The sequence below is a fragment of the Gossypium hirsutum genome, chromosome D02 (assembly GCF_007990345.1).
Source record: "Gossypium hirsutum isolate 1008001.06 chromosome D02, Gossypium_hirsutum_v2.1, whole genome shotgun sequence".
Classification (NCBI taxonomy): domain Eukaryota; kingdom Viridiplantae; phylum Streptophyta; class Magnoliopsida; order Malvales; family Malvaceae; genus Gossypium; species Gossypium hirsutum.
In genome coordinates, this window is record NC_053438.1 from 70905799 (window position 1) to 70933545 (window position 27747).

General features: G+C 28.7%; 2 protein-coding genes across 2 annotated transcripts; one reads left to right on the forward strand and one right to left on the reverse strand.

Moving 5' to 3' along the window:
• The first annotated feature begins 10693 nt into the window (after positions 1–10693).
• LOC107908176 (indole-3-acetic acid-induced protein ARG7) lies at positions 10694–11544 on the forward strand. Its single transcript, XM_016835424.2, has one exon. It carries the CDS (start codon positions 10812–10814, stop codon positions 11277–11279), a length of 468 nt encoding a protein of 155 aa, XP_016690913.1. The 5' UTR covers positions 10694–10811; the 3' UTR covers positions 11280–11544.
• Positions 11545–22701: 11157 nt separating this feature from the next.
• LOC107908758 (auxin-responsive protein SAUR50) lies at positions 22702–23376 on the reverse strand. The gene has a single exon (XM_016836023.2). It carries the CDS (start codon positions 23302–23304, stop codon positions 22975–22977), a length of 330 nt encoding a protein of 109 aa, XP_016691512.1. The 5' UTR covers positions 23305–23376; the 3' UTR covers positions 22702–22974.
• Positions 23377–27747: the final 4371 nt, after the last annotated feature.

Here is a 27747-nt window from a genome sequence, read left to right on the forward strand (position 1 = left end):
GGGAAGATGGAATATATTTGATGATGTTTCTGTATTGTTGAGCCTTTAGCAGGCGAGTTACGAGTTTCACTCACCGTAGATGTAGCATGTGATTCACATTGGAAGCTGCGGGTCAGCTTGCATGGCTTTCAGCCATTTCTGTTCCGATTTTGCATGACTAAGTCCATAAACATGTTTAGGAAGGCTGCTATATGCATATACTTGAGGGAAGCGCCCTATCATCTTTTAACTAAGGTTTTGACCATGAAAGCTTACCAATAGTTGTAAAAGATGGGGAAGTCAAGGGTAAAAGTATCATGGAGCCCTTGTACTAAGGGTCAGATTGCATTCTAAAAAATGGGCAAATTAGTTCATGTACTTTAGATTAAAGAGCAAACCGGTCCTTTTATTAAAGATTACATCCATTTTTACTGTTAAAACGGGTCTTTGTACGTTAGCATAAGGTACACGTGGCACGCCACATGTAAATGTCTAGTTATTTCGTTAGTCATGCTAGTTTTAACAATAAAAATAAATGAAAATTTTAATAGAAAGGAACAATTTGTATACAGGGATTAATTTGTCAATTTTTTTTAGTAAAGGGATACAATGCAATATAATGCAATCTAATTCTTAGTATAAGGGCCGTCATAGTACTTTTACCGGTGGTCAAGCATTGCAGTTTCTTTCTGTGACTGATAATCGCCCGAGTAGCCAAATGTGGCTTTCGAATATTGAAAATAGTTGGATTTGAGAATCCTGTAACCATTCGAGTTCTTGGTTTTTTTCATTGCTATCAGGTAGAGACTTTAGAGTTCTTGCGTTTTTGTATTAGATTTGCTTGATGCTCACATAGGATTAGTGTCTGATCTCGGGTTTGTTCCCAAGCACACACCATATGCTAGCTTTAGGACAGATTCAACACTAAACTGGCCTTACAAAGACCCCTTCTTTATAGCCTTTGAATTGATCAGTGATTTTTAGTTTTGGGTAAACTACACTTGTAGTCACCCAACTATAGGTAAGTTTTTTTTTTATTTACTTAACTATGAAAAGTTTTAAAATGGTCACTCAACTTTGAGTAGTTGGGCTACCAAAAAAGAAATTTACTCATAGTTGGGTGACAACCAATGTAGTTTACCCTTTAGTTTTTAGTACTTTGCTTTGCATGAAGATCAAATTGCCATTGCCAGGTTCCAAGTTTCCAGTCATGTAATCATGTAAGGCTTTATAAACATTTCCCTACCCCTTCATTCTCTTCACTTTTCATTATGAAGGTCAAAGACCATTGTAAACATTATGGTCCATGAGAATGTTCATAGTTCACTTCTCCAGCTAAATGAGAAAAGGTCTAATTATGCTCTCAGTCTATGTACTCTTCGCATATTTGAAATCTAGTCCCATTACTTTTAAATTCGGTAATCTAGTTTTTTTTTTGTTAAATTGAATTATGTAGCATTTTTAAAACAAAGAACTGCTCAAATGACCAATATTACATGGGAAAATTGATGTTGAATTTTGGGGTTGTAACTTGTAAGGTTGTTTTTGAATCTAGGGTTGTAATGTTCTTTGCAATTGCTTTAGTGAAGTAGAATGATATATATATATTAATTAATGTGACACAATATCTAAAATTATTTATAACTTTTTTTCTACCCATAAAGAGAAAAATAATGCGCATCAGCGCATTCGAATTTATATGTTTCTATATTGATAATAATATCTATATCAATTGAGTTAAGATTCAATCAATTAAAATTATTAAATTTTAAATCTATAAAGAGTAGAGAGATTGGGACTTGGGAGCATTATTAAACCATGTGAAAGTGGCTTGTGAACCGTCATCACTTGTTTTTGTCAATTAAGTCTTTTTATCATATGAAAGGATAAAAAAAGAGATTCAAGAAATCCATACATTGTCATGAGAGCATAAAAAGGCCTTCTAATGTTTTAGATGTGACAATGGTTTTATCCCTATTGCTCCAAGAGACAATATGACCCTCGGACATAGAAGCACATGCCATATTTGGTTGTACTTCTCACAACAAGATCCTTTACTGTCACTTCCGATGGAGAACGGAGACCGGTGACCTTTCAATCAAGGCTTTCCGTCAAGTGGAGAGGCCTTTTGTATGGATTCTTGGGATTTTAGAGCATGAAAACCACCCATATTAAGAGCTCTTCGAGATAGACAAATCCACTAAGCAATCTCGACTGCGGTCAAGAACCATAAAAGAACCAAGGATGTATTGACCTAAATTTAAAAAAAAAACTTATCGTAGCATTTTTAAAATTAGGCTAAAATTTTGGGCTAAAAAGAATTTGTTTAAAATATGTATTGAGTTTCAACCCAATATTCACTACTTAAGGCTTGACTTGACTTATGTTTTTAAGTTTATGCTATGTTTTTTCTTTACTATTTTTGTATATTATAAAATTTATGTAATGTAAAAACTAATAAAATATATCATAATGTAAATATTAAAAATAATTTATAAAGTGTGTGTTGAAAAAATTAATAAAGAAACAAATATATTAACGATAATAGAGTAGAACAATATAATTTTTTTAAATATTAAATAAAAATAATATTTTTTTAATAAACTTAAAGAACTTGGATTCTCAAGTTACAAATTTTAAATAGTGTTACACTTGAACAACTATGTATAGTATTATTAGTTTGACTTGAATCCAATCTAACTTGACCAATGAACATATTTATTTGACAATATGTAATGGAGGGGCGACAGGAGGGGCTGACGTGGCCCCTTAAAATGAGAAATATAACATTGATCTTTTGAAATTTCTAAAATTTTAAGTTAGTATATGGTAAAATTATATTTTGATATCTTAAAATGATAAAATTTTAATAGGATCCTTAAAAATTACAAAGATGTAAGCTATTAAAATGATTAAATTGCGTTTTAACTCTCATAAAAATATACAATTTAATTTTGTCCCATCAAAAAAATTCTTGATTTCACCTCTGAGCGAGGGCGTGGATTGGCTTGTACATCTTCACCTCACTTTGCATTCAACATCCATAGATATCAATTTTGTCTTTAATCGTTTTTCCTTAGTGATATTTTAATTTAATACTATAAAATTATATATTTATAGATTATTCATTAAGATATTTTTGGTACAATTAATTCTTTTGTATGTGTATAATATAAGTATATATGAAGTATTCACAAACCTAAGATTTTGTAAATATATTTAATATATGTACTAAAAATATAAGAAAATACATTGAATTTACTAAAGAAGTAAAATAGTAATTTAGAAATTAGAGTGAGATGAGAGGTATTTAATGGCAAATTATACTTAAGGTTATTAAACTATTAGTAAATTTATATTTTGGTCATTTAATTTTGAAAAATTACAAAATAATCTCTAAACTATTCAAAAGTTTTCATTTAGTGATATTAAATGTAATTAACCAAAATATTATTAAGTTAAGCTACTAACCCACTATCAAATTCTCAATACTATAGTCTATAGCTATATAACAATACCGAAATAGTTGACAAGTTTGGACTTTTTGAAGTGCATTGGCCCAATGTCAAATATCAACCCATCAGTCAACAAATCTTGATCCAAAGATACAGTTCATTAAAAAAGAAAACAGGGTCTGGAACCAGTAGCCATTGAGACTCGAGCTGTCGAGCATGGCAATTCTCAGTTGTGTTGTGTAATGCCCTCTGCTATTTTTAATTATAGCTGAGATTATGCTTTGAGTTTGAGACAAGAACTGACCAAAAAGAAGTTTAACTTTCAAAGAAGAATCCACTGTATTATATATAATATACATATACATATATCAGACATAATCTTTAGACAGCAGATTTTATGCTTTGTGATGACAGATAGAGCACGCCTACTTATGTTTCCCCTTCATGCCAGATTATCACTCTTAACTGAACTGTACTAATAAATCTTCTTATTTATATCACTAATTAAAGGATTAATATATCATTTGGTACCTATATTTGGTTTTAATATTCAAATCAGTACCTATGTTTGGTTTTAGTATTCAATTTGGTACCCAAACTAAACATCGTGTGGTCCAACAAATATTTGACGTGTAATCTAGTAACAAACAAAGGATAAACTACAATAGAGATCACCCAACTATGGCACTAAATTGAACAGAAAAACTAAATATGGGTACTAAATAGTATATTAGCCCCTAATTAAACCCCTGAAAAACTGAAATTTGTGATACTACTCTCATCATTAAACATCCCAGGGTCCCGGTTTTAAAGTTGCTTAATTTTTTTTTATAGAAATTAAAATATTATAGTTGGTGTGTAATGCCAACTCCTTTTGTTTTTTCAAAGGACAGTACCTTTAAAATGCCACAAAGATGGTCGCAGAATACAGATAGATGAAAAAATAAAGATTAATTTAGTTTATGTGTTAATGAAAATTTTAGTCCCTAAACTTGATAATTAAGTTCACTTTGGTACCTGTACTTGGCAATTAGGTTCATTTTGGTCCTTTAACTTTACAAATGTAAAAGTTTGATGACGTGAATGTCATCAAATTTTGATGGAATCCAAGTTTAAGGACCAAAATGAATCTAGTTGTCAAGTTCAGGTACCAAATTAAAGAAAAAAAGTATAGGTACCAAAGTGGATCTAATTTCCAAGTTTAGGGACTAAAAGTTATATTAACCCTTAGTTTTTATATGGAAATGTTAACCATTGCTTAATAATACTTGTTAAAGTGATGGTTGAATTCTATTATTAGTTCTAGTATTATGCATAAATTGTGGATTTAGTTCATATATTTTATTTTGGTCATTTGTATTTTTCGAATTTTGAAATTTTGAAAAAAAAAACCAGTTACTGAAGTTGTCGTTTACATCAAAATTGAAATTTCGAATTTCAAAAAAGTATAGGAACGAAGAATGATAAAATTGGAAAACATGGATTAAATCTAAAACTTTATGCATAATACAAGGCTAAAACAATATTTAACCAAACAAATTTACCCATTACTGTTTGCGATTTTAGGACTAAAATTTGAAAATTGGAAAAGTAAAAGGACTAAAATTGACCAATTTGTAAAGTATATGGACTAAATTTACAACTTACATATACTATAAGGACTAATGGCAAAATTTGACCTAAAAGTGATATATATCAAATAAATAACCCATTATGTCAGGCTTTTGTTGGATGAAATATGTCAAAATCTCTAAAAGTGGCATTTTTCTTCGGTTGATAATCTTCCTGTCAGGTTTTTGTTCTTTTTATTTATTATTTTATTTATTTTAGTGAGTCCTAACGATTAGGGTTTCTCAAATTACAACTTAAATTTTAGATTAATTTTTAATTTTTAAATTATTTTAATTAAAATTTCAAACTATAAAATCCGAATTAATTATGTTGTTTTTCATAACATTAGTTCAAAATTAATATGGAATATATTTAAAATTTAAGGATTAAATTTTAAATATATATATATACTTATATCATAGACAACTTAAATTGGACATACTAAAAAAATATTATAAATTTTAATGATTGATTTTTTTAACACATTATGTACACGGTTAACCCTTATGTTCAATATAAAATTCTAAGATCCCTTAATTTAATTAGGAATGGCAAAAAAAAAAAGACGGATTCTGATCCGACCTAACCTGATATAATTGAATTTTTCTTGAAATTAGGTTTCGAGGTGGGTTTAGATTTAGGAAAAACTCACTCCGCTCCGTCTTGAGATAATTACTAAAATACTTTATATATATAATATTAGCTTAAATAAATATATATGATAATAAAATTTATATTAATGTTTGCTCTAGCATAACTATATCTAGGAAACAATTAATAGTACCATTAAAAATAATAGTAAATTAAAAAAATATTATTCTATTTTAATAAAAATATATTTTAAAAAATGTGACATAAGATATGGTTGGAGTCAAATGTAGATTTAATTTTTTGTGGTGGGTTTGGGATGGTAAATTAATATTTAATTGCGGGTCAAGTTTAGGGCAAAAAGCAGTCCTGCCCCATTGTCATCTCTACTTAAAACTTGAGCAAAAGTCTTAAAGTCGATCGAGTCATAGTTCAGTTGAGATCGTTATTGTTGTAATGTCTTGGAGAAACGTGGACTCAAATGTGCTTAAGCACATAATATCCTCCAATTTTACGAATTCCATGTCGGGTCAATGTCAATTTATATTGGGGTGTATTGGGTCAGGTTCAGGGCAAAAAGCAGTCTCAACCCATTGTCATCTCTACTTAAAACTTGTGTAAATACCCTTATATATAAATAGATCAAGTCATAGTTGGGTTGACATTGTTGTTGTTGTAATATTCTGGAGAACATGGACTCAAATGCGCTTAAGCACATAATATCCTTCATTTTAAGAATTTCGGGTGGAGTCAATGTCAAGTTAAGTTGGGGTATACTGGGTCGGGTTCAGGGCAAAAATCGTCTCATCCCATTACCATCTCCATTTAAAAATTGTGTAAATGTCTTATATAAAACCGACCGAGTCATAGTTCAACTGACATCGTTATTATTGTAATATTTTGAAGAATGTGAACTCAAATACGCTTGAACGCATATCTTTCATTTTAAAAATTATATAAAAACTTATATCCTTTATTATATAAAAAATAAAAAAAATATTGAGTAAATGTCCCTAATTAAAACTTATATCCTTTATTAGAGCTAAAAAGATTCGAAATTATAAACAAGCCTAAGCACATATTCCCTAAATCTTATATTATTATTAAAAAATTAATCAAGATTAATTAATGTGTTTAAAAGAAAAGATAAAAGATACTGTACAGACAAAATATGATGGGATCAATTAGAGGACAAAAACATCAATACACCCAAAACATGTTTTGTATTGTTTCTTTCCCTTTTCATGGTTTAAATCCATTCTTGTAATTAATTGAGCACTATGGTGGGTAACGTTGTTGCCAGTAGTCTCTTAATAACTATCTCGATTGAATTTTAGTTCGCTTGATAACGTTTTATTACAATAATTTTATAAACATGAGTTCTTAAATGTTTAAGCACGTAATATCAGATAATGTGATTATTATTGATGGGAGGTCGGACTCATTATGAGAGAAGTCTTCGAAGTAGGGACGGCACCAAAGGGGCTGGTAGAGACCCTGACCCTTCTCAAATAGAAAAATTATCATTTTAGTCTTTTGAAGTTTTAAAAATTACAAGTTAATTTAATGGCAAAAAAACACTTTAACCCCCCAATGATAATTTTTTTTAGTTTAATCTCTTTAAAATTTTAAAATAACAATGCATATACAAAGATAAATTTGTACTTTGATCCCTTTAAAATTTTATAATTTAATTTTAGCCCCCCAAAGATAAACTTCTGGCTTCGTCCCTGCTTCAAAGTGTTGTCCGCCAAGAGCCAACTGACCCCTCAATGGTAGAGGTATTGTGTCTAGCGTATCTATGCTCAGTTTTGTCTCCCAACTCCAAAGAGAGTCTTCAATAGGTTCATGGAGTGGGAACGCCTCACCCACCAATGAAATGTGAGCATTTGGCCTTGGTAGAGTTCAAACCCGTGCCCTTATATCTTACCCACTAATGCTATATAAAGGCATGGGTTCGAACCTCACCAAGGCCAAATGCTCACATCTCTTTAATGATTATGGGATTATGAATAGTTTAGACATTGTATAAGAAATATATATATGCTTATACACGTAATACCCTCCACTTTAAAAATTATGGGACTATGAATAGTTTAAATATTGTGTAAGAAATATATATATATATATATATGATTATTGAACCATGATGTGTGACATGGTGGTTGCTCACCTCTAACCATGTAGTCAGGGATTCAATCTCTGTTCATAAGAATAAAACATATTTCATGGCCAGTTGTTTACCTTTTCAAAGAGGATTAATAGTGAGAGAATTAGTTACTGCTAATTCCTTTAATCACAAGTGTCTTCTCAATAATGATGACTTCAAGATTCGAAATAATTATTGTTATGGATAGGGATAAATATCAAAACTATACATGAACTTCGAGTTTGTGCGAATTTTGATTTGATTTAGTTTTTACAAATCACTAACAACATTACTGAATTAACACCATTTAACGTTGATATGTTGCATACACAAACAATTATATTAATCCAATATGAAAATATATGTATGTATTCATTTATTTAAATATGCACAATTGAATCAAAATCAAAGTTTCATATATGCATATGAACCGCAATTTAAGTTTCATGTGTATAATTATACCAAATCAAAGTTTATGTACCAAATTACACATTTAACCAAAGTTCATGTGTAAATTTGATATTTAACCCTTATAGATATAGAAGAGGTTGTGAAGGCAAGGCATGCTTAGGATTATGAGATGATAATAAGGTTTTTTGTTTTTGCATTTTATAGACAAATAAAATCTAATCAAATTGTGAAGGTGAAAATATGCTACTGATTCTTATACTATAATAAAATTTGAGATTTAATCACTATCATTAAAAATTTTTAAAAAAAATTAGCCATCTTATTTTTTTATATTTTAAAATTTTATCCCAAACATTGGCATTATTAATATTTTCCATCAAAATTTATCAATCTGACATGTTTAGCTTTCATGAACCATGTGCAATATGATACGAGGGCAATCTAATTAACATGTCAAGTTGACAAATTTTGACCAGAAATTCTAATAATATTAATGATTAAATTAAGGTTTTTAAATAAAAAAGGATTAATTTTATCTTTTTAAATACAAGGACTAAATCTATGCTTTTGCCAAAGTATAAGGACCTGCGACATAATTTAACCTCTCATAAACAAAAATCATGAACCAACAATGGCAATTAATAGCTAATATAGTGATTTAATGCATATATTTTCCTGCAATTAAAATAGTATAATTATTTGATTAATATTTAAGAAAATTTTCCATTTTTGTTGCCCCTACAAATATTTCCTGATTTATTCCCTTTTTAAGTAAGAAGAAAACATGAAAAAAAACTTGCACATTTTCCTTTAATTTCTTTATTTTTCATGATTTCTACCAAACACAATAAATAAATAAAAATAATCCCTTCCTTTTATATTGATGTTTTTGTAGCTGGATTGGTTAGTACACTGGTTTTCAGTCTGATCGATTGGTTTAATTTAATTAAAAAATTATTAAAAATTATAAATAGAAAAAATAGAATAACTCGATTTAACCAATTTGTATCGGTTCACAATAAATTATTTCAACCTCTTTTTCAAAGTGATGTATCAACTGATTCTCGATCTAACTTTTCTAACTAACCAATCAAATCTTGTTCCATTAACCTTGGATCACACATAATATATTCATCCTAAAAATAAGCAAAATAAAGAAAATAACTAATAAAAAAAATAAGTATTAGGTATTTTATTTGAATGAGATAAAATAAATGATAAATATATCGTTTAAAACATTCGTTTTGAACTAAAGGTTGATAAAAAAAATTTGAACATTAATTCAATAGGTTCTATCATATCTGCTCTTTTTGATATAATGCCTAGAATTACCCGTAGGTCTTCCCTAACCCTTATATAAGAGGATAATGCGTTTCAACGCATTTGAACCCGCATCCTTCTGCACTAGCAACAATGCCAATGCTAATCGAACTCAGACTCAATCAACAAAGGTTAACTTATGTGTGGATATATAATAATAATAATAATAATAATGGTAAAATTGAGTATGAGCTTTCATATTAAGGTTACATTATGTGTGGATATATTTATTTTATTTTGGTTTAGATTCGAATACATTCCCGTTTTAGTTAATTAGATTATATTGATTGTATGTACAGTAATAAAAAACGATATAAGTTAATTAAATTTCAGTTCTTAATTTGTTTGTGCTATAATAACTTGATACTATTTTATGATTAATCAGACATACATTTACATTTGTATTTTAATTGTATTATACTTGTTAACTTTTAAAAAAAAAAACTTTTAGGTCTAGTTATAAATTTGATTCCTCTGCTTCACGAAAACTAAGAACTTAGTCTTTTACTTGAATTTGTTAAAATTTGATTCTCGTACTTTATGAAAACAAATTGAAAAGTTAATCCAATTTGATGACAATTTAGCAAGAAACCACTAATTTAGCAAATTGTATGAAAACACAAATCAACAGTTTAACAATTTATATCCGATGCATTATTAAAAATCTAACATTTCAAGTTCATGTGTTAACCAATAACTATACTAATTTCTTAATTAGCACTAAATTTTGATAAATTAGAGGATAAAGCACACTAGTAGTCACCCAACTATTAGTATTTTTTTTTGACTGCTCAACTATGAAAAATTACAAAATAGGCAATTAATTATTCAATTTCTTATTTTTTGGTCACCCAACTATCTTAGATTTTTAGGTGTTCCTATTTTTACATTAGTCAGTTGGTGACAAAAGATGACAAAATTAAATAGTTGCGCAGCCAAAAAAGAAGTGTACTAATAGAAATATACTAATAATTGAGTGATTACTAGAGTAGTTTACCCTAAATTAAACTATAAGATGGAAACTTTTAGGGAAGAGATTTTCATTAAATGATATTTGATTTTATAATTAAAAAAAGCAATGGATACAATCTCGTAATTATCTCCAACATCAATGGCAATTTCTTTAACCCTTGACTTTATAACACCTGCCTTACCTTTCAGTCAAAATTCAACTCAAAAACTTGAATGGAAAACAAATTCCCTTCGTTCACTTTTTCTGTCACTTTCTCGAGAAATATATTTTCTTTTCCGACTAACATTCCTCTCCTTTTTTTTTCCGTCACTTTCTTGAGAAAAAAATGTCTCAGCGGACCGGAAAGTGCCGGAAAATCCGTCACATTGTCCGAATCCGACAAATGCTGAAGCAATGGCGAAAGAAGGCCCGCATTACGGCCAATGACAACATCGGACACGCACCGTCCGATGTACCGGCGGGACATGTGGCTGTCTGTGTGGGGACCGGTCTCAAGAGATACATCGTACGAGCGACGTGCCTGAACCATCCAATCTTCAAATCACTCCTCGTACAAACCGAAGAAGAGTACGGTTTCAATAACGTTGGACCGTTGACCATCCCATGCGACGAGTCACTCTTCGAGGAGATTCTCCGTGTCGTGTCTCGTTCTGACTCGTCGTCGAACTCGGGCCTTTTGTTTACGTTCGAGGATCTTCAGAGACGATGCCACGTTGGCATGAAGAATAAACAACAGATTTTGAGTGAATCTCGACCGTTGTTTCATCGGGTCGGCGATAGATCAGTCTACTGAGTTGGCTCATCCGAGTCATCCGAGTTGGAAGAATTAACAGTCGTAATTTTAAATTGAATATAACTATGAAATTTTAATTGTGAATTTCATCATTTTTATTTTATGAAATCTAAGAAACTAGTATTTTCTAATTTAGTTCATCTTAATTTGGTCCTTTTATTTTAAAAAATTGAAAAGTTAATCGAATTATTTGTAAATATATGAAACTGAATTGTTGATACATATAAATTATTAACTTGTTGATTTTCATATTGGCCTACTTTACTAGTTTAGCAATATGACTATTGGGTTGACTCATCTGAGTTACCCGAGTTGGAAGAATTAACAGTTATAAATTTTAGTTCACAATACACTAATTTCATGTTTAATTATTTGTAAATATGTGAAAATCACGCGTTAATATTTGTTAATTTGTTGTACATAAATTGTTAATTTATTGTTTTTTTTAATTTCTTATGTATAAATTATTAAATTGTTTGTTTTTTCTTTCAACAATTTTAATATAAGTTCTAATCATATTTGTTCTTTTTAACACATTTTCTATAACTATCTATAGTCTCTATCTAACCCATAAATTGGAGGATAATGTACTTCAACGCACTCGAACCCATATCCTCCTTTTTATGGGTAATTCTAAGCATTGTGTCAAAAATATCAGATATGATCAAAACCTATAATGATATTTTTAAATTAATATTAAGACTCAATCGACTAAATTGTTGATTTTTAAATTGATGATTAAAATAATTTTTTTCCTCTATTGTTTTAATTAATATTATTATTTACCTCACATTATACAAAAATTTATATTATATATAATTTTTTATGTTTAAAAAACAAAATTTCGTACATAAATTCTACATGTTAGAAAATTAATTTTTCTTTCTTTCTTTTTAAGAAAAATGAGTAGATAACTTTTCCTAATTATTAGAAGTTGCTTAAATTACTCGGAGAATTTTATTATAAATTTTGATCATATTTGTGTTTTTTTTACACAATGCTTAGAACTACTCATATCCCCTCCTCAATCTAATAGGAGGATAATGTGTTTCAGCGTATTCAAACTCACGTCTTACTGTATTAATAATAATGCCCATGCCAATTTAATTAAGACTCAAACAACTTTTTTATTTTTAATTAGTAGTGTTTTGATATGATAATCTTCTCTTAGCTCATTCAAAGGTTTTATTCTTAATATACATATTATCATTTATTTGAGTGATTAGGGCATAAGGATAAGCATAATTTTAATTATTATTTAAATATTATCCCTTCTAAATTAAATTTCTTTGTTAATTGACTAATTTTAGGAAATATTTCAGATTTTGTTTTTGCATTATTATTTTTAGAAATTTTTTTGGTCATAGTTTATTTTTTTGGCATAAAATTTTCTTTGTTTCCTTTTAGTGAATATTTATAAGGTAAGTGTGCTAAGTGTGCAATTATTGAAATATTTCAACTATGTTTGTGCTTTTTTATGTACCAAAAGAAAATTATTACAATTTTGGAGCGACTTAATTACTAATTTGCATTGTTATCAAAGCTGTAACTGTTGTTTTTAGGTGCATAAAACAGTTAATAAAATCTTTAAAATATTTTCTATGATTGCAAAAAATTCACACTTATTACTTTCCATGTAAATATATTATTTTCATTTTATTAAAATATTCACTAAAATAGTATATGATATGATTTTAAGATTTGGTTTGTGTGATAGGAATTATAAATAAATATGTGAATAAAAAATTATTGTCGATTGAGTCTTAGTTTGATTGGTATCGACATTGTTGTCGGTGTATGAGGATGTGAGTTCGAGTGTACTGAAATACACTATCTCCCAATTTTAGAGTTAATCTTACTGCTAATCACATACTTTTATTAAGTTGAGATCTAGAATAAAATATTTATAAAAAATTTAAGAAAATGTAAGGAAAAAGAAGTGTTGTATAAACAATAAATAAAATAAATGTTGTTGAATAATAAAATATAGAAAAAAAAAGCACACAAAATCTTCTAGATTTGACATAGTTTGTAATATAACCACTTGTCGGTAAACTACATTCAAGGTTACTAAACTATTAATAAGTTTACATTTTGGTCATTTAATTTCAAAAAGTTACAAAATGGTCATTGAATTATTTAGAAGTTTTCATTTAAGTCACTTGGATGTTAAAATTGATGTTGTATAAATTTCTCTGTTCGCACCGTTTGCACAAATAAAAAGTTTTTCATTCTTTTTCTTGTCCAAGTTCAACTTTTTTCATGAAATAGCTTTGAATGTCACAAAACTATAAACTAGAATCCAAACAACTTTCTCCAAACTTTGACAGTGACTGTCAAATTGACTTGAATCTTAAGTATGTTTTTCTAGTCATCAATGGGTACTGGTTCGTCATACCAATTGTTTAATCGTTGCTTGGAGCTTCCTAGCCAAACTTTAAGGAAAAAAATTAATAGTCCAATGACTTAAATGAAAACTTTCGAATAGTTCAATGACCATTTTATAACTTTTTGAAGTTGAATGATCAAAACGTAAACTTACTAATAGTTTAGTGACATTGGATGTAGTTTACCCAATAATAATTTACAAGGTGAATTTTTTTTAAACAATTTCATTATAAACACAATGCGTAGAACTACCCATAGTCCCCCCAGCCCATATATAGGAGGATAATGCGCTTCAGCGCATTTGAACCCATCCTCCTACATTGACAATAATGCCCATGCCTATCGAGCTAAGGCTTGACATTTTCAAGGTGAATTTTAAATAAAAAGATAAATTTATCTTTTTTTAATTACTATTAATCGAATTATTTTGGGTATGTTCATTATTTTTAATTTTTTTATTCAAGAACTTTCAAATTTAAAAGAATGAAAACCTATAAAAATTTAAATTATTCTAAGGGAAAATATTTGATATATTATCAGTATCAATGGAGTTTTTATACCCCACAAGTAGGGTCAAGAGGTTGACAAGTGGCCTATAGGGGTATAGTAAAATATTAAAAATAAATATTTAAAAAAGAGAGACACCTGATAATTTTTTAATGCTACTCATAGAATAAAAAGGGGTAAACTGCCAATATACCAAATACTAACCCTTATTTTAATTTTCATTAAATGAAATATTATTATTTAATATATTGAAAGTGAAGTTTTTTAACTCCACAAACAAGGTTAAAATGTCTCGATATGTATTACTTATTTTTTAAAATATTAATTAATGACATGTGGCAGTTTCTTAATTAAAAACACTCCATTGTCTGTTTATCAAATGATTATATTTAAATTAATTATGATTTTGTTATTTTTTTCATTTATTTCTCTCTTTTTTATGTTTAATTAATTTTATTACCATTTAAAACTTTTAATTACTGATAATTATTTTAAATTAATTTTATAAAAAAAATCTCAATTTAATAACTTCAAATTTTTTATATTTTAATTAAAGTAAACTATAATTTAATTAAATTAAATTTTATAGTAATTCAATGTAATTTTTTTGTAATTAATATTTCATTTTTTTATATTTTAATTAAAGTTTAAATAGTATTATTAAATAAAATTAATAGTAGGTGAAAAGGATAGGCAAATAATAAGTCCATTGGGCGTAAGTTCAATGCCTTTATAACAATTGTAGTCAAGCCCAAGTTCAATAATAGTATTAGCATTTTATCTATTTTTTTCACTTTGACGCTAAATCTTTTTATTTGTAGCACTTTGATCCTTAACCTTTAAACTTTAGTCAAATTATTTTTTGCTTGATGGAAAAGTTATTTGAATTGAAATTGTAAGTTAATAGAAGGGTAAAATTACACTTTAACTCCAAAAATTATAATGGAGTAGGTAAGGGCCTTGGTCCCCTAGGTTTGGTAAAATTGCTTGTTTAGGCCTTTACATTTTGGTAAAATTTAGTTAATAAAAGAGTAAGTTCCTGCTTCCCCCCCCCCAAATTATCATATTCAATTTTCCCCCCTATAAAATTTCTAGTTTTGACCCCTACTAGCCCTAAAAGTATTTCTAACTTCACCCTTGAAAACTATTATCTAGATTCTAAATTGGTTCTCAAACTTTAAAATGTTCTAATAGAGTCCTCAAACTACCGACATCTTATCAACCAAGTCCTTTTATTAGCCTAATTGTTAGCTCGAGATTAAATTATAGCTATTTTTTTAACACGATAGATCCAAGCTATCCATGCAATGGATAAACATGTATTTATTCGATCCATGTATTTTAAACATATCAACATCATACTCGAGATAGCGTATTTAACACCTAATCTAATATCCAAGTTAATAAGCTAGCAACAAAACATGATTGATACGATATTAATAATTTTAAAAAATTATGACGAAAATAATGAAAATGAAATAACAAAATATTCATATATTAACTCTAAAATGGTAAAACACATTGCATTCTTAAAGAGAGAATGCAAGTTCGAACATTGAAAATGATATTGTTGAAAAAAACAATCACGAGCCTCGAACAAGCACAATAAAACGAATATATACCAAAAAAGAAAACTTAATCCTAAAAAGATGTCTGACGACATCTGCTCAAAGTATCTCTTGAAAGATTTTTCCCACAAATGCACTCCTAAGTACACCGATTCCTCTTACAAAGGAAAGACAACTTAAAAAATGACGAACCAAAATAAAATGGTTAAATTTCAAACAAGGTCCTTCTCTATTATAATTTTTTCCCTTGGAGGGACCCTGATATTCGCATATGAAAATAAACCCATAATAACTCGACCTGAAAAATAGAACTTTAAATCGAATAATTCAAACCTAAAATAATTCGACCTCGAAAATAAACCACTTGTTAAGCAATGAAGTTGGTCGTTGGAACTTGGCATTCATGAAAATAAACGCAGGTCCCCCCACGAAGGGTCGGCATATTTTGCTCTAGGCAATTCTCCCACTATCAACTTATGCAATGTTGGGATTGAAGAGAATATACGTTGAAAATGATAGGATAAAAGGAAGAAAGTATCTGATATGCCCCTTTATTATTAAGATCTTATTAATTTGGTCCTTCTATTATTACACGGACCAATTTAGTCCATATACCATTAAAAAAATCAAATGAGGCTGAATTTACTAGAGTTAACATTTATTGTTTGATAGAGTTGACGATTTTAAATTTTTAATAGTTATGCAAATGAAATTTTTTTTTTGAAGTTGAACTGCAAACGAAAAATATAATTTTCATGTAATTTATTAAAAAACAATATTATTTAATTTTTTAATAGTATAAGGACTAAATTGATTTATTTAATAATAGAGGGACCTCTTAGATAAATACGGTGAGCTCTAAATAAAACATAGTAGAAAGGATGAAAAAGGGGTATGAATGCCTGATAGAGATCAAGGGAAATATCGATAGTAAAGTCACTAAGATATTCAAATGTTTTCATTTAAGGCATTGAGTAGTTAAAATCATAGTTATATGGTCTTCTCCATTCACACGGATTGCATTGATTGAAAGCTTTTCTTCATTTTCTCTTCTACGGGTCACTTTTTTTTTTAGCTTCGCGAATTAATGAACCAAAATCTAAAAAAATTTCTTTTACTCGTCAACGAGAATTGATCCACCATACCAATTGCTGCTTGGAGCTTGCTAGTTGAACTTTAAAAAATAACTTAACAGCCTAGTGACTTAAATAAAAGCTTTTGAATAGTTCAATGACCAATTTTTAACTTTTTAAAGTTAAGTAACTAAAACGTAAATTTACTGACAGTTAAGTGACTTTAGATGTAATTTAACCAATTAAAATACATGTACTAAATATTTATGTGGAAAGCTCCTCCGAAGAGAATAAAAACCACTTGCAAATGAGGCTTTGACTTTTTACTAAACGAGTAAACAAACGATTAGTACAATTATGGAGAAAATAAACTTAAATGTACAACTTTTACATTATCCAAAACCTCGAATACAAAGCTCTAACCCCCAAAATAGGCCACTCACAAAATAGGTATAAAATACTCTTCATAATTACCACAAAACTCTCACCAAAACTCATATGTGATTACATATTGTTGCCCTCTAAGAAAAACCCTTGCTAATTAACATATCAAAACAGGGATACAATGACCCTATTTAAATAGGCTTAAATTATCATACTAAAATATCCCTAGAACAATTAGAATTCGACTAGAAGAAAAAGTCTTACTTGAAGTAAAAACCGCGACGGTTTACGTGGAGAATACGTCACGTCGTCATGACGTCCCATGCATGCTCTCGTCACAGCGTCGCCCCTGCCTTAAGTTGGAAGTTCGTCGTGTCGTCCGACCTCAGTCCTGTTTTGGCCCTTTTTTAATTGCTCGTCTAAGGTGCCTACAATATGTCCGATAATTGCGAGGCACACCCCACACAATTTATGCAAAATAAAGGATGTAATAGCAAAATTTGACCAATTCTAACACTACGAAGAAACATAAATGAAAAAAAAAAGAAGCAACAAAAAGGGCATAGAGTGAGATTTGAAGTGACAAAGGCTCCTTCCATGAATTTACGTACAAACATGGGAGACAATATGCAGAAGAACCATGCAGCCAACTTGACTGGAGACTGTGTCTTTTTTTTTTTTTTAATTTCCAACTCATTTCTTTTTTCTGTAAATGATGTGAAAGACATGACCTGTTTTTTTTCATTAATCTTACCTATTGGTACGTACATGTCACTTCTGTCCCCCATCTTAATTTATTATGTGCTTTAATTATTCCAAATAATTTTAATTAGCTAAAACAAATATGATTGTAGCAGCCAGCAGACAGTTTATTAATTGCAGTTGCACACTACATCTTAAAATATGAATACATTTTTTAATAATTATGCTTATCTAATGGTAAAATTTTGATGGAAGTCCTTACATTAAGAGTTGGATTATATTTTATTCATTATGTTAAAAAATAAGTAAATTAATTATTGTACATTAAATCAAAGAGCATATTGGTTATTCTATTAAGTGCTGACGTGACTAATGGAGTAATTAGGCAATCACACTCAGCGTGTCACGTGTACCTCATACTGTCATAGAGAGACTAATTAAAATCAGAATGGATGGAAATTTTAATTAATTGTGAAATGGATGAAACTTCACTTTTACCTTTACTTAACAAGCTAACGAGGCATATCTGAAAAATACAATAAATATCATATATTGTTATATATGGTAAAAGTATCATTGAGGTCATTATATTAAAAGCCAGATTGCATTTACTTCTTTTATTAAAAAAAATGAGTAAATTAGTCCCTGTAAGTTAGATAAAAAAATAAACTAATCTTTTTATTAAAATTTCCATCCATTTTGTTGTTATAAACTGATCTTTATATATCAGTATGAGGTATACATGGCATGTCACGTGTTATTGTTTGATTATTCTATCAGCTGCCCCAATTTTTAACTATATAAATAGATAACATTTTTAACAAAAATGGCCAATTTGCTCATTGATCTAACCTGCATGGACTATTTTACTAATTTTTTGAGTAAAAAATTAAAATATAATTTGATTCATACTTTTACCATATATACCAATAATTCCGAAACAAGAATAACCTGCAAGATTCTTTAACTCTTCCATTTATTTAATATTTTTCAAATAGGACCAGTGTGAGAGCAATGAGAGAGGGAGAGGAGCATGGGCAAGAAGAGCTTGAAACAACAACACAACCAAAGCAATAATAATGGTGGGGTTGAAACTTTGAAAGATTTCTGTTTTTTCGAAGATGGATTTTGTTTTAGCTTTATATACGTACATACAGGTTTAACTTGAATTATGCAATCAACATGAAAGAAAATTAAGAAAATTGGGCATAAATATTTACGTGACAAATCCTTCTGAAGAGAATAAAAAATTACGGATAAATAAAACTTCACTAAAATGACAAAAAAAAATCAAAAGAAGAGCATAAGATGGAGAAACAAATAAACATTGAATCTGAAATACAAAGATTCTCCAAAATTTCCATAAATTCTCTTAATTTTATTGTTGTTATTCTTAACTATCTAAAATTTGTGTACAAATATAACTAAAATATTCCTGGAATAATCAGATTTAGACTGAAAAAAATTTATTAGAATTTAACTAAGAGAAGAAACTCGGTTAAGTGGGGAACATGTCGCCACGTCGTGACGTCACTATCGGCTCGTCGGGATGTAGTGTTACTTCTCGCCGGTACATTATAGTCACGTCGCCGGGATGACGAATCTTCTTCATCACGACATCAACTCTGTTTCATCTTAAATGCGAGTCACACTCCATATATATATATATAATTGTTATGGTTGATGAAGAAATTGCAGAACATGCATAGACATATTTGAAGAAGATGAGCCTGTGGATGTCAATGTGCAATTTCGTGGCTGCAATTACAACGGGCAAAAAAGATTATTGCATTAAAAGAAAATGGGGATACATAGAGGACCAGTTTAATCGGTGGCAGCCTTTGCTTCCTTACTGGTCCATGTATGGAAAAGAAAAAAAAGGTGAATGTACTTGAAAGGTACTTTTATTATAGAGTTATGATCAAATTAATCCTTTACTATTAAATGAATTAATTTAGTCATTATACTGTTAAAAAGAATCAAATAATGCGAAATTTGAATAGAGTTTTTTCCTTTCCAGAATACGATAAATAAATTTGAATAGAGTTAACATATGTTGTTTTAAAAAATATCTTTTACTATTTAATAAAGTTAACATTTTTAAAGTTCTTATTGTTCTATAATTGAAATATTTTATTTGGAATTGAATTACAATTGAAAAAAAATTCGAGACAGTTTTTTACACAATAAATGTTAATTTTGTTACGGTTTGGACTTATTTGATTCTTTTTAGTAGTATAGAGACTAAATTGATTCATTTAATAATAGAAGGACTAATTTGATCCATTCACTATAATAAAGGGACCTTTCAAGGATTTTACCCAAAAGAAAAGGCAATTCAAGTAAACAAAGGTAAATGTATTATTTAGTCCTTTAATTTAGTAATATTTTCCAATTTGATCCTTGAATTTTTTTTCTTGGTTCACATTTATTCAAGAACTTTAAAAATTCCGTTAAGATATAATAGTGTGCCACTCTAAGATTGTGTCATATTATAACCTAAAAATTTTAAATGAATTATATAAAATATAAAAAAATACAAAAAATTTGTTAAAAATATAAAAAAGAAATTTTTTTAAAAAATCAAGTAATGGCATGGCGCAATATCATAGTGGTATGTCATCTTACGTTTATAGAATCTAAATTGAAATATCATATCAGGAAAATCAATCGAGTTCTTAGACAAGGGCAAAGCTCTCTACAAATGAAAATTTGTTCCTTTAGTTTTAGAAATTATAAAATTTTAAGTTAATTCAATAGTAAAATTGTATTGAACTCCTCCTAAAATTTAAAATTCAACTACGGGCTCTTCAAAAATGAAAATTTTATAGTTTAATCCCTTTAAAATTATAAAATTTTATGTTAATAGAATGATAAAATTACATTTTTATCTCTAAAAAATCATAATTTAAATCCAGCTCCTCTAAAAAGATTTCTGGCATTGCCCTTGGTTCCTGGATTAATGTGGACCCAAAAATTAAGGGACTAAGATGGAAAAAGGTGCTAAATTCAGGACTAAATATTACTTTATCAAAAAAATATATATGGCTCTAATGGTTTGATCATATGGTCCCGGTCGAGCTAAATTATACCACCAATGACCAAATTATAATGTACTTTGTTGTGAGAATTTGTTTTTTGTGCACCTGAGAGGTTGTCTATATAGTTTACAAGATGGGTTAGTTTTGGGTTAATTGTACAATATGTCCCCAATGGTTCAGATTCTAAAGTGATCCCAGAGTTCAAAATGTTTTAGTTTCAGTCCCTCTAATGTGCTAAAATTTTAGATTTAATCTCTATACTTTAAATTTTAACATAATTTAGTCCAAATAGTTAATACAGTTAACTTTTTTTATTAAAGCATTACACGGTCATATATATATTTTGAATACCACATTTACTTTTATAATGTCATAAGTTCGTATTTCAATCAAAATGATGACGTTAATTTTTCTCAAGAACACCATTCCATTATAAAAAAAGTATTTTATCATGATGATGTGGTACAATCTCAGAGTGTCATTTCAATATTTCAATAACTAGATTGGTGGTCGAATAGGTCTAACCATCGATTTCCGATTCAACTAGTTCAATTGGTTTGATTGCTAGACTAACGATAATTAAATAAATAATTAAAAATTCATAAATTTTTTAAAAAAATTTTAAAAATAAAAACAATTTTTTTATTAAACTGGTTCAACTTTCAATTTTTACCAATTTCAAATAATTTTCGAGTCAATTATTCCAACCCATTTGTTTGGACCATTATATCGATCAGTTCTCATCCGTCCAATCTGGTCCTATTCTAGTAACACCGGTCATATCATCAAATCTTGACAGAATCTAAGTTCAGGGACTAAAATAGCTATAGTTGTCAAGTTTAAGGACCAAATTGGACAAAAAATTTCAGATACAAAAATGAACCTAATTACTAAATTCAAGGACCAAAAATTATATTATCCATAATAATAACCCAAAAAATTATTAGAGTTGTTAGACAAAAGAAAGCCATGTTCCTGTTTATCCACGTTCGAATGTTTTCCTTACATGTCCAGCACTACATTTGGCTAAAGTAAAAGGTTAACAATATATATATTTTTGACATATTTGATATTTTAATTTATATATACAAAATATCATTTTTAAGTTTTAAAATACATAAAATATTTATTAAATTTAGTGATAAAGAGTTTAATATTCTTTTAACACTCGAATTAATTTGAATCATGTAAATAAAGAAAACATTGCAAATATAACTTTGTCCTTTGTTTATGAGTTCAGTCGAGTTCGATTTTGAATTTAGTAACGGACCAATATAATTAAGATTAATATACTTTTTGAAGCTTGAACTTGGAAATTGTTCGGCATAAACCTTTTTTTAGTCTACTTTAGTCTTTAAACTTGACAATAATTCTCATATTAGAATTTAAACTTTATCTAAGTCTCCGAACTAGCATTTAGTACCATAGTGAGGTTGAACTTTTTTTTTTCTATCCAGTTATCACGTTCAAGCTCTCATATGAGAATAGTTGTCTAATTTAAGCCCCAATGTGAAGACATTTGTAGGTTATCAAGTTCAAGCTCTTATATAAAAATAAGTGTCTAATTTAAGCCCCAATGTGAAGACATTTGTAAGGATTAACTTAGACAAAACGGATCTAATAGCGAAAATGGATCTAATTATTAAGCTCAAGAATTAAAATAGACAAAAAGAAAAATACAAGTACCAAAATGAACCTAATTACAAATTTAGGGAGTAAAAGTTATATTAACCCAAATTTAAAAAAAAAAATCGGAGGAGATAACAACATTGCTTTCCTTAACATTTCAACATCTCTCACAGCAATGCAAACCGTGAGGAAACAAAGGTTTGTACAAATTATTTAAAACCCAGAAAAAAATTTCATAGTTTCATGGGCTCAAAGTTAGATTCCCTAATCACTAAACAAACATTAAAAAAAACCCAAATTAATGGGTTCAGAATATCATAAAAAAAAACAGAAAAATCGATGTTAAAAAAGAAGAAGCTTAGCGCCGCACAATGACGATGCCGCCGTGCTATGCTTTTCATCTTCATCGGAGCGTGGAGGTGAGAGATCGAAAAACGACTTCTTCACAAGGGATAGTGAGTCCCATATCGTGATCGAACCCGAACTCTTCTTCGGCTCGTCGGAGTAAGCATTGGAACTCGGGGTGAGTCAAGAACGAGATGGGTACAATGTACCTGCTCCTGTTTTCGCCGACGTAAACGGCGAAGTGACCTTTGGGTACGTCTAAGGGAGGGGTGAGACCAACGTCGTCGTAGCCACCGCCGTGTTGTTTCTTGCCTAAACTCGAACATCGTTTGAGGATTTGTTTGAGGACGGCGGTTTGTGGTAGCTTGGATGATTTTCTGATCGCCATTGTTGTTTTTGTTTGGTGAATAAAGGAGAAAATAGAAATAAAAATGAAGGCTTTGTGGTTGTGGAGTGTGAGAGGGTGAGAGAGGACGGAGAAAGGGGTATTTATTTATTATGAGAGTTGGAAGGTGATGGTAACGGTCGGGTCGGGTCGGGTCGGCTTTTCAGATTTCGAGCAAGTCCTTTTAGAACTTACCCCTTTAATCAATTAATTATTGGTAAATTTCTTTTTTAGTCATTCAATTATTTGATTTTTTATCTCCAACTGTTAAATCATCAATGATAGCTTTTAAAGTTAACCCTTAATATTTTTATTTTATAGTAATTCAGTCTTGATTTTAAAATATTTAACCCTCAACACATTGTGTAAGTTAGTTTTTTTCTTCAATTTTATTTTTGTCTATATCCCTTCCACCTAAAAAGCTAAAAAAAACAAATCTATCAATTAAATTTAAACTAAAATATATGAAAAATCTAAAATAACAATTTTTATCTTTTCTCATTCTTTTAAAATTAACCTTTAATGTTACAAATAAAATAAAAATTGCAAAAAAAAGAGACCACTTTGACATAATATATAAATGTTGAGAGTTAAAGTTGTTATTTTGTCAATTTTAAAAACTATCAAGTTATCTTTCCGTGGTGACCCCCCTCCCCCAAAAAATTGAATACTTGGGTGACTATTTTGTAACTTTTCATATTTGGGTGACCAAAAAATAAATTCACTAATAGTTTAGTGACTACCAATGTAGTTTACCCGTGTATAGTTTGGTATTTGTCTTTGATATTTTTCTTTAATGCGGTACTTGTATTTGACAAAAATTACACATTTTGGTACCTGAAAATAACAATGTTAAATTTTTAATGTTTAATTCACTTTTGAAGTTGATTCGATGAAATTTCATAATTAGATAATAATATCAGCAATAAACTCTCATTAAATCAACCCTAAAACCTAAACTAAACCTCATCCGTCGAGCTGTTATGTGACAAATTAAATGTAAAATTAAGCAAGTACACCATTAATACTAAATTTATTCTATTAACAAAATCAAATACCAAAAAGCCGATGTATCAAATTAAACATTGAAGTCAAACATAAATACTTAACTGAGACAAAAAAAATTACGAATGAAATTCAAAAAATTCAAACACCAAAATGAACATTAAAACCAAATCAAGGGTGTAGCTAGGGGGTTGACAAGGCCCCCGAGCCCCCTAAAATAATTTTTTTTTCATTTAAGCCCTTTAAAATTTTGAATTAGTAAAGATAAAATTGTACTTTGACCTCCCTAAAAATGATAAAAATTTGATTTAATCATTTAAAAATTATAAAGATATAGAGTATTAAAATGATGAAATTATATTTTTATTATTGTAAAAATTACAATCTAATTCTGATCCTCTCTAAAAAAATTAATTAAATTAAAATTTAGATATTAAATAATATATTAACCTGAAAAGTGGAATAGTCACTCACACAGTTTATACAATAAAACATGTTTACATTTTAAAGGAAAAAAAAAAAGCCAAATGACGCTAAGGTCAATAAAGATACTGAACAGTCGCAATACAGTATAACGTTGCATGTGTCCTTGTTTAGTATCCTAATTCCCAGGTCTCTCTGTTAATTGTTACAAAAACAGAACTAGATTCTCTTACACGACAATCAACTACTCTTAGGTGAAATTATATTATTATTATTAATTACCACTAATTAAGTTGGTTTTTAACTTGTTTTTTACTCTTCTTTTAAAAATAAAACGAAAATTTTAATTAATTTATTATAACCTGTTTTAATCTTCAATTTATCTCTTTCTCTTTCTTCTACCTTAAATCACGGACCGATGATGACTTTTACTGTAAAGTACGACAGTTTTTTTTTTGTTGTTGGCTCTGGACTTTTGTGGTTACTTTGTCTTGTGATTTTTTTTATTCTATGGTTAAATTAGTTATATATGTCAAAATAATAATAAAAATAAAATAAATTGATCTTCTTAAAATTTAAGAAAATATATCGTTTTTTGAGAGAGTGTGTGAGAACGCACTCAGCCTGTTGACATGTCAGGAAAAACGTACTTAATTGGACGTGCTTTCTTTATCACTATCAGAAAATGCGTCCAGTTAGGTGTGCTTTCCCTTACATGTTTACAGGAAATTTTGTCCAGTTGGATGCACTTTTCTTGACATGTCAGTAGGAAAGCTCATTTAACTGGGCGCGATTTCATACACTCCCTTTAAAAATAATCTATTTCTCTAACTTTTTTAAAAAAACGACATAACTTTTTTTTCGGTATATTCAACTAATTTAACCCCATTTATTAAGAGTTAAATTGTATTTTGTTCATTTTATTCAAAATATAAATAAATTAGTTCCTATATATTAGATAAAAAGTGAATTAGTCATTCTGTTAAAAACTGATCTATATATGTCAAAATAAGGTACATACCACACATCAATTTTTAACCATAGAAATAGATGAAATTTTAATAAAAATGATGAGTTTGATTTACTTATCTTTTGAGTAAAGGAAAGAAATTAAAATTTATTTTTTATTACAAGAATTTCTATAATATTTTTACAGGTTTTCTTATTTGGGAGGGAAAAAAAAACACAACACTTCATCAAAGCATGTCTTCAAGGCTTTTTTTGGGGTTTGCAGAAACCCATGTGTGTGTGTGTGTGTTCCCTTTTACTAATGGATTTGCAGGTTTTGACCACAGTTGCATTGTTCTTGTTCTTTTTCATGGTCAGTTTCAGTTAGTCATATTTCATTTGAAAATTGCAAAAAGAAAAACCCTTTCTCTCTCTGAAATTATCTGCAATTTCTGGGGTTTTGCCATTGTTTATTGCAGAGCCTATGACACACACATTATATATTCGGGGAGGGATCATTTGGTGGAAAATTAAATTGATTTTATATTATTAATATTTTAACAATTTAATTATTAAATTTATTATGATATTTATATTTGTCATGCATGTAAATTTTTTAATCGATCTGATATATTCATCATATGGATCTAAAATTTATTTATATTAATTATATTTAATGGTTGAAGATGTTTTCATATAAAATGAATAGTTAAAAATATTTAATTTATGTCAATTTTGACGTGATTAATCTACATGAATGGAGTATAAAATATGACAGATTTTTAAAATATTTATCGTATAAAAATTATAAAAGTATATAAAAACACTTTAATTTTACACTGGTTTAAGTGAATTCCTCCTAGTATATATAAATATACCTTTTGTAGTTTTATCTTATATTGTTTCTAATACCTAATAGTTGCATACATTAGACAAAATTTACTTAAAATACATCTATATAGTTGATCGCTAAAAGTACTATGAAAATCTCTATACTAGGGGGTCAGATTGCATTTTGCCCTTTTTACTTAAAAAATGGGCAAGTTTGTCCTTGTATGTTAGATTAAATAGCAAATTGACCATTTTTGTGAAAAAAATTCATCCATTTCAACTATTAAAAACTGGCATAGCTGATAGAATAATCAAATTGTTACACATGGTGTCCCACATGTACCTCATTTTAACGTATAGGGGTCGATTTTTAACAGTAGAAATGAATAAAATTTTTAATAAAAGAATCAATTTACTCTTTGATCTAATGTACATGAACTAATTTACTCGCTTTTCAAGGAAAGATGACAAAATGTAACCTGACTTTTAGTACACATGCTTTCATGATTCTTTTATCCTTTTTAATCACATCTAATATTGCAGTTTATTTCAGCAGCAATACCAAGCTGCCTAAACTAATTAGTGGTGAACCTTGGAACTAAATTTTAGGGCTAATTAAATTTTTTAAAAATATTAGGAGTTCAATGAGATTTTTTTTTTAAAAAAATTGGGGTCAAATTATTTCTTTTTAAAATTTTGTGAAATTAATGATAATTTCCCAAAATTTTTAGGAGAGTTTAATTAATTGTTTTTAAAAAAAATAAAAGGTATAATAAAAATTTCAAAATTTTGAGGGAATTTAAATAAAAATTTCCAAAATTTTGGGGAGGCAAGACCCCATTGGTCACCATTACCATTCGCCCCGGAAACTAATAAAATTGGTGTATTATAAAAATGGTTTTTAAATCGGACCGATAGTTGAATCAGCCAGGTCACTAATTTGTCAGTTCAATTGGTCCGATTAAAAATTTTTAAAAAAATTAGTTCAACTAGTTCAGCCGTTGATTTAATTAGTTTGTATCGGTTCCTAATCTAACTGGTTCAAAGTCATTTTTCAAACCTCAACCTTAACCAATTCTCAATCCAACCAATCAGCCCGATTCCATTACGGTGAATATAGAATCATTAAGGAATGAAGTTATGGTTTATTATTATTATTATTATTATTATTATTATTATTATTATTATTATCCATTAGAGAAACGTTGGGTGCTGAGAAAGTAAGTTCCAAAAGCAGAG

What these genes read in the sequence shown, in the direction of transcription:
- LOC107908176 (XM_016835424.2), top strand. Translation starts at nt 10,812, where the DNA reads ATGTCTCAGCGGACCGGAAAGTGCCGGAAAATCCGTCACATTGTCCGA.
- LOC107908758 (XM_016836023.2), bottom strand. Translation starts at nt 23,304, where the DNA reads ATGGCGATCAGAAAATCATCCAAGCTACCACAAACCGCCGTCCTCAAA.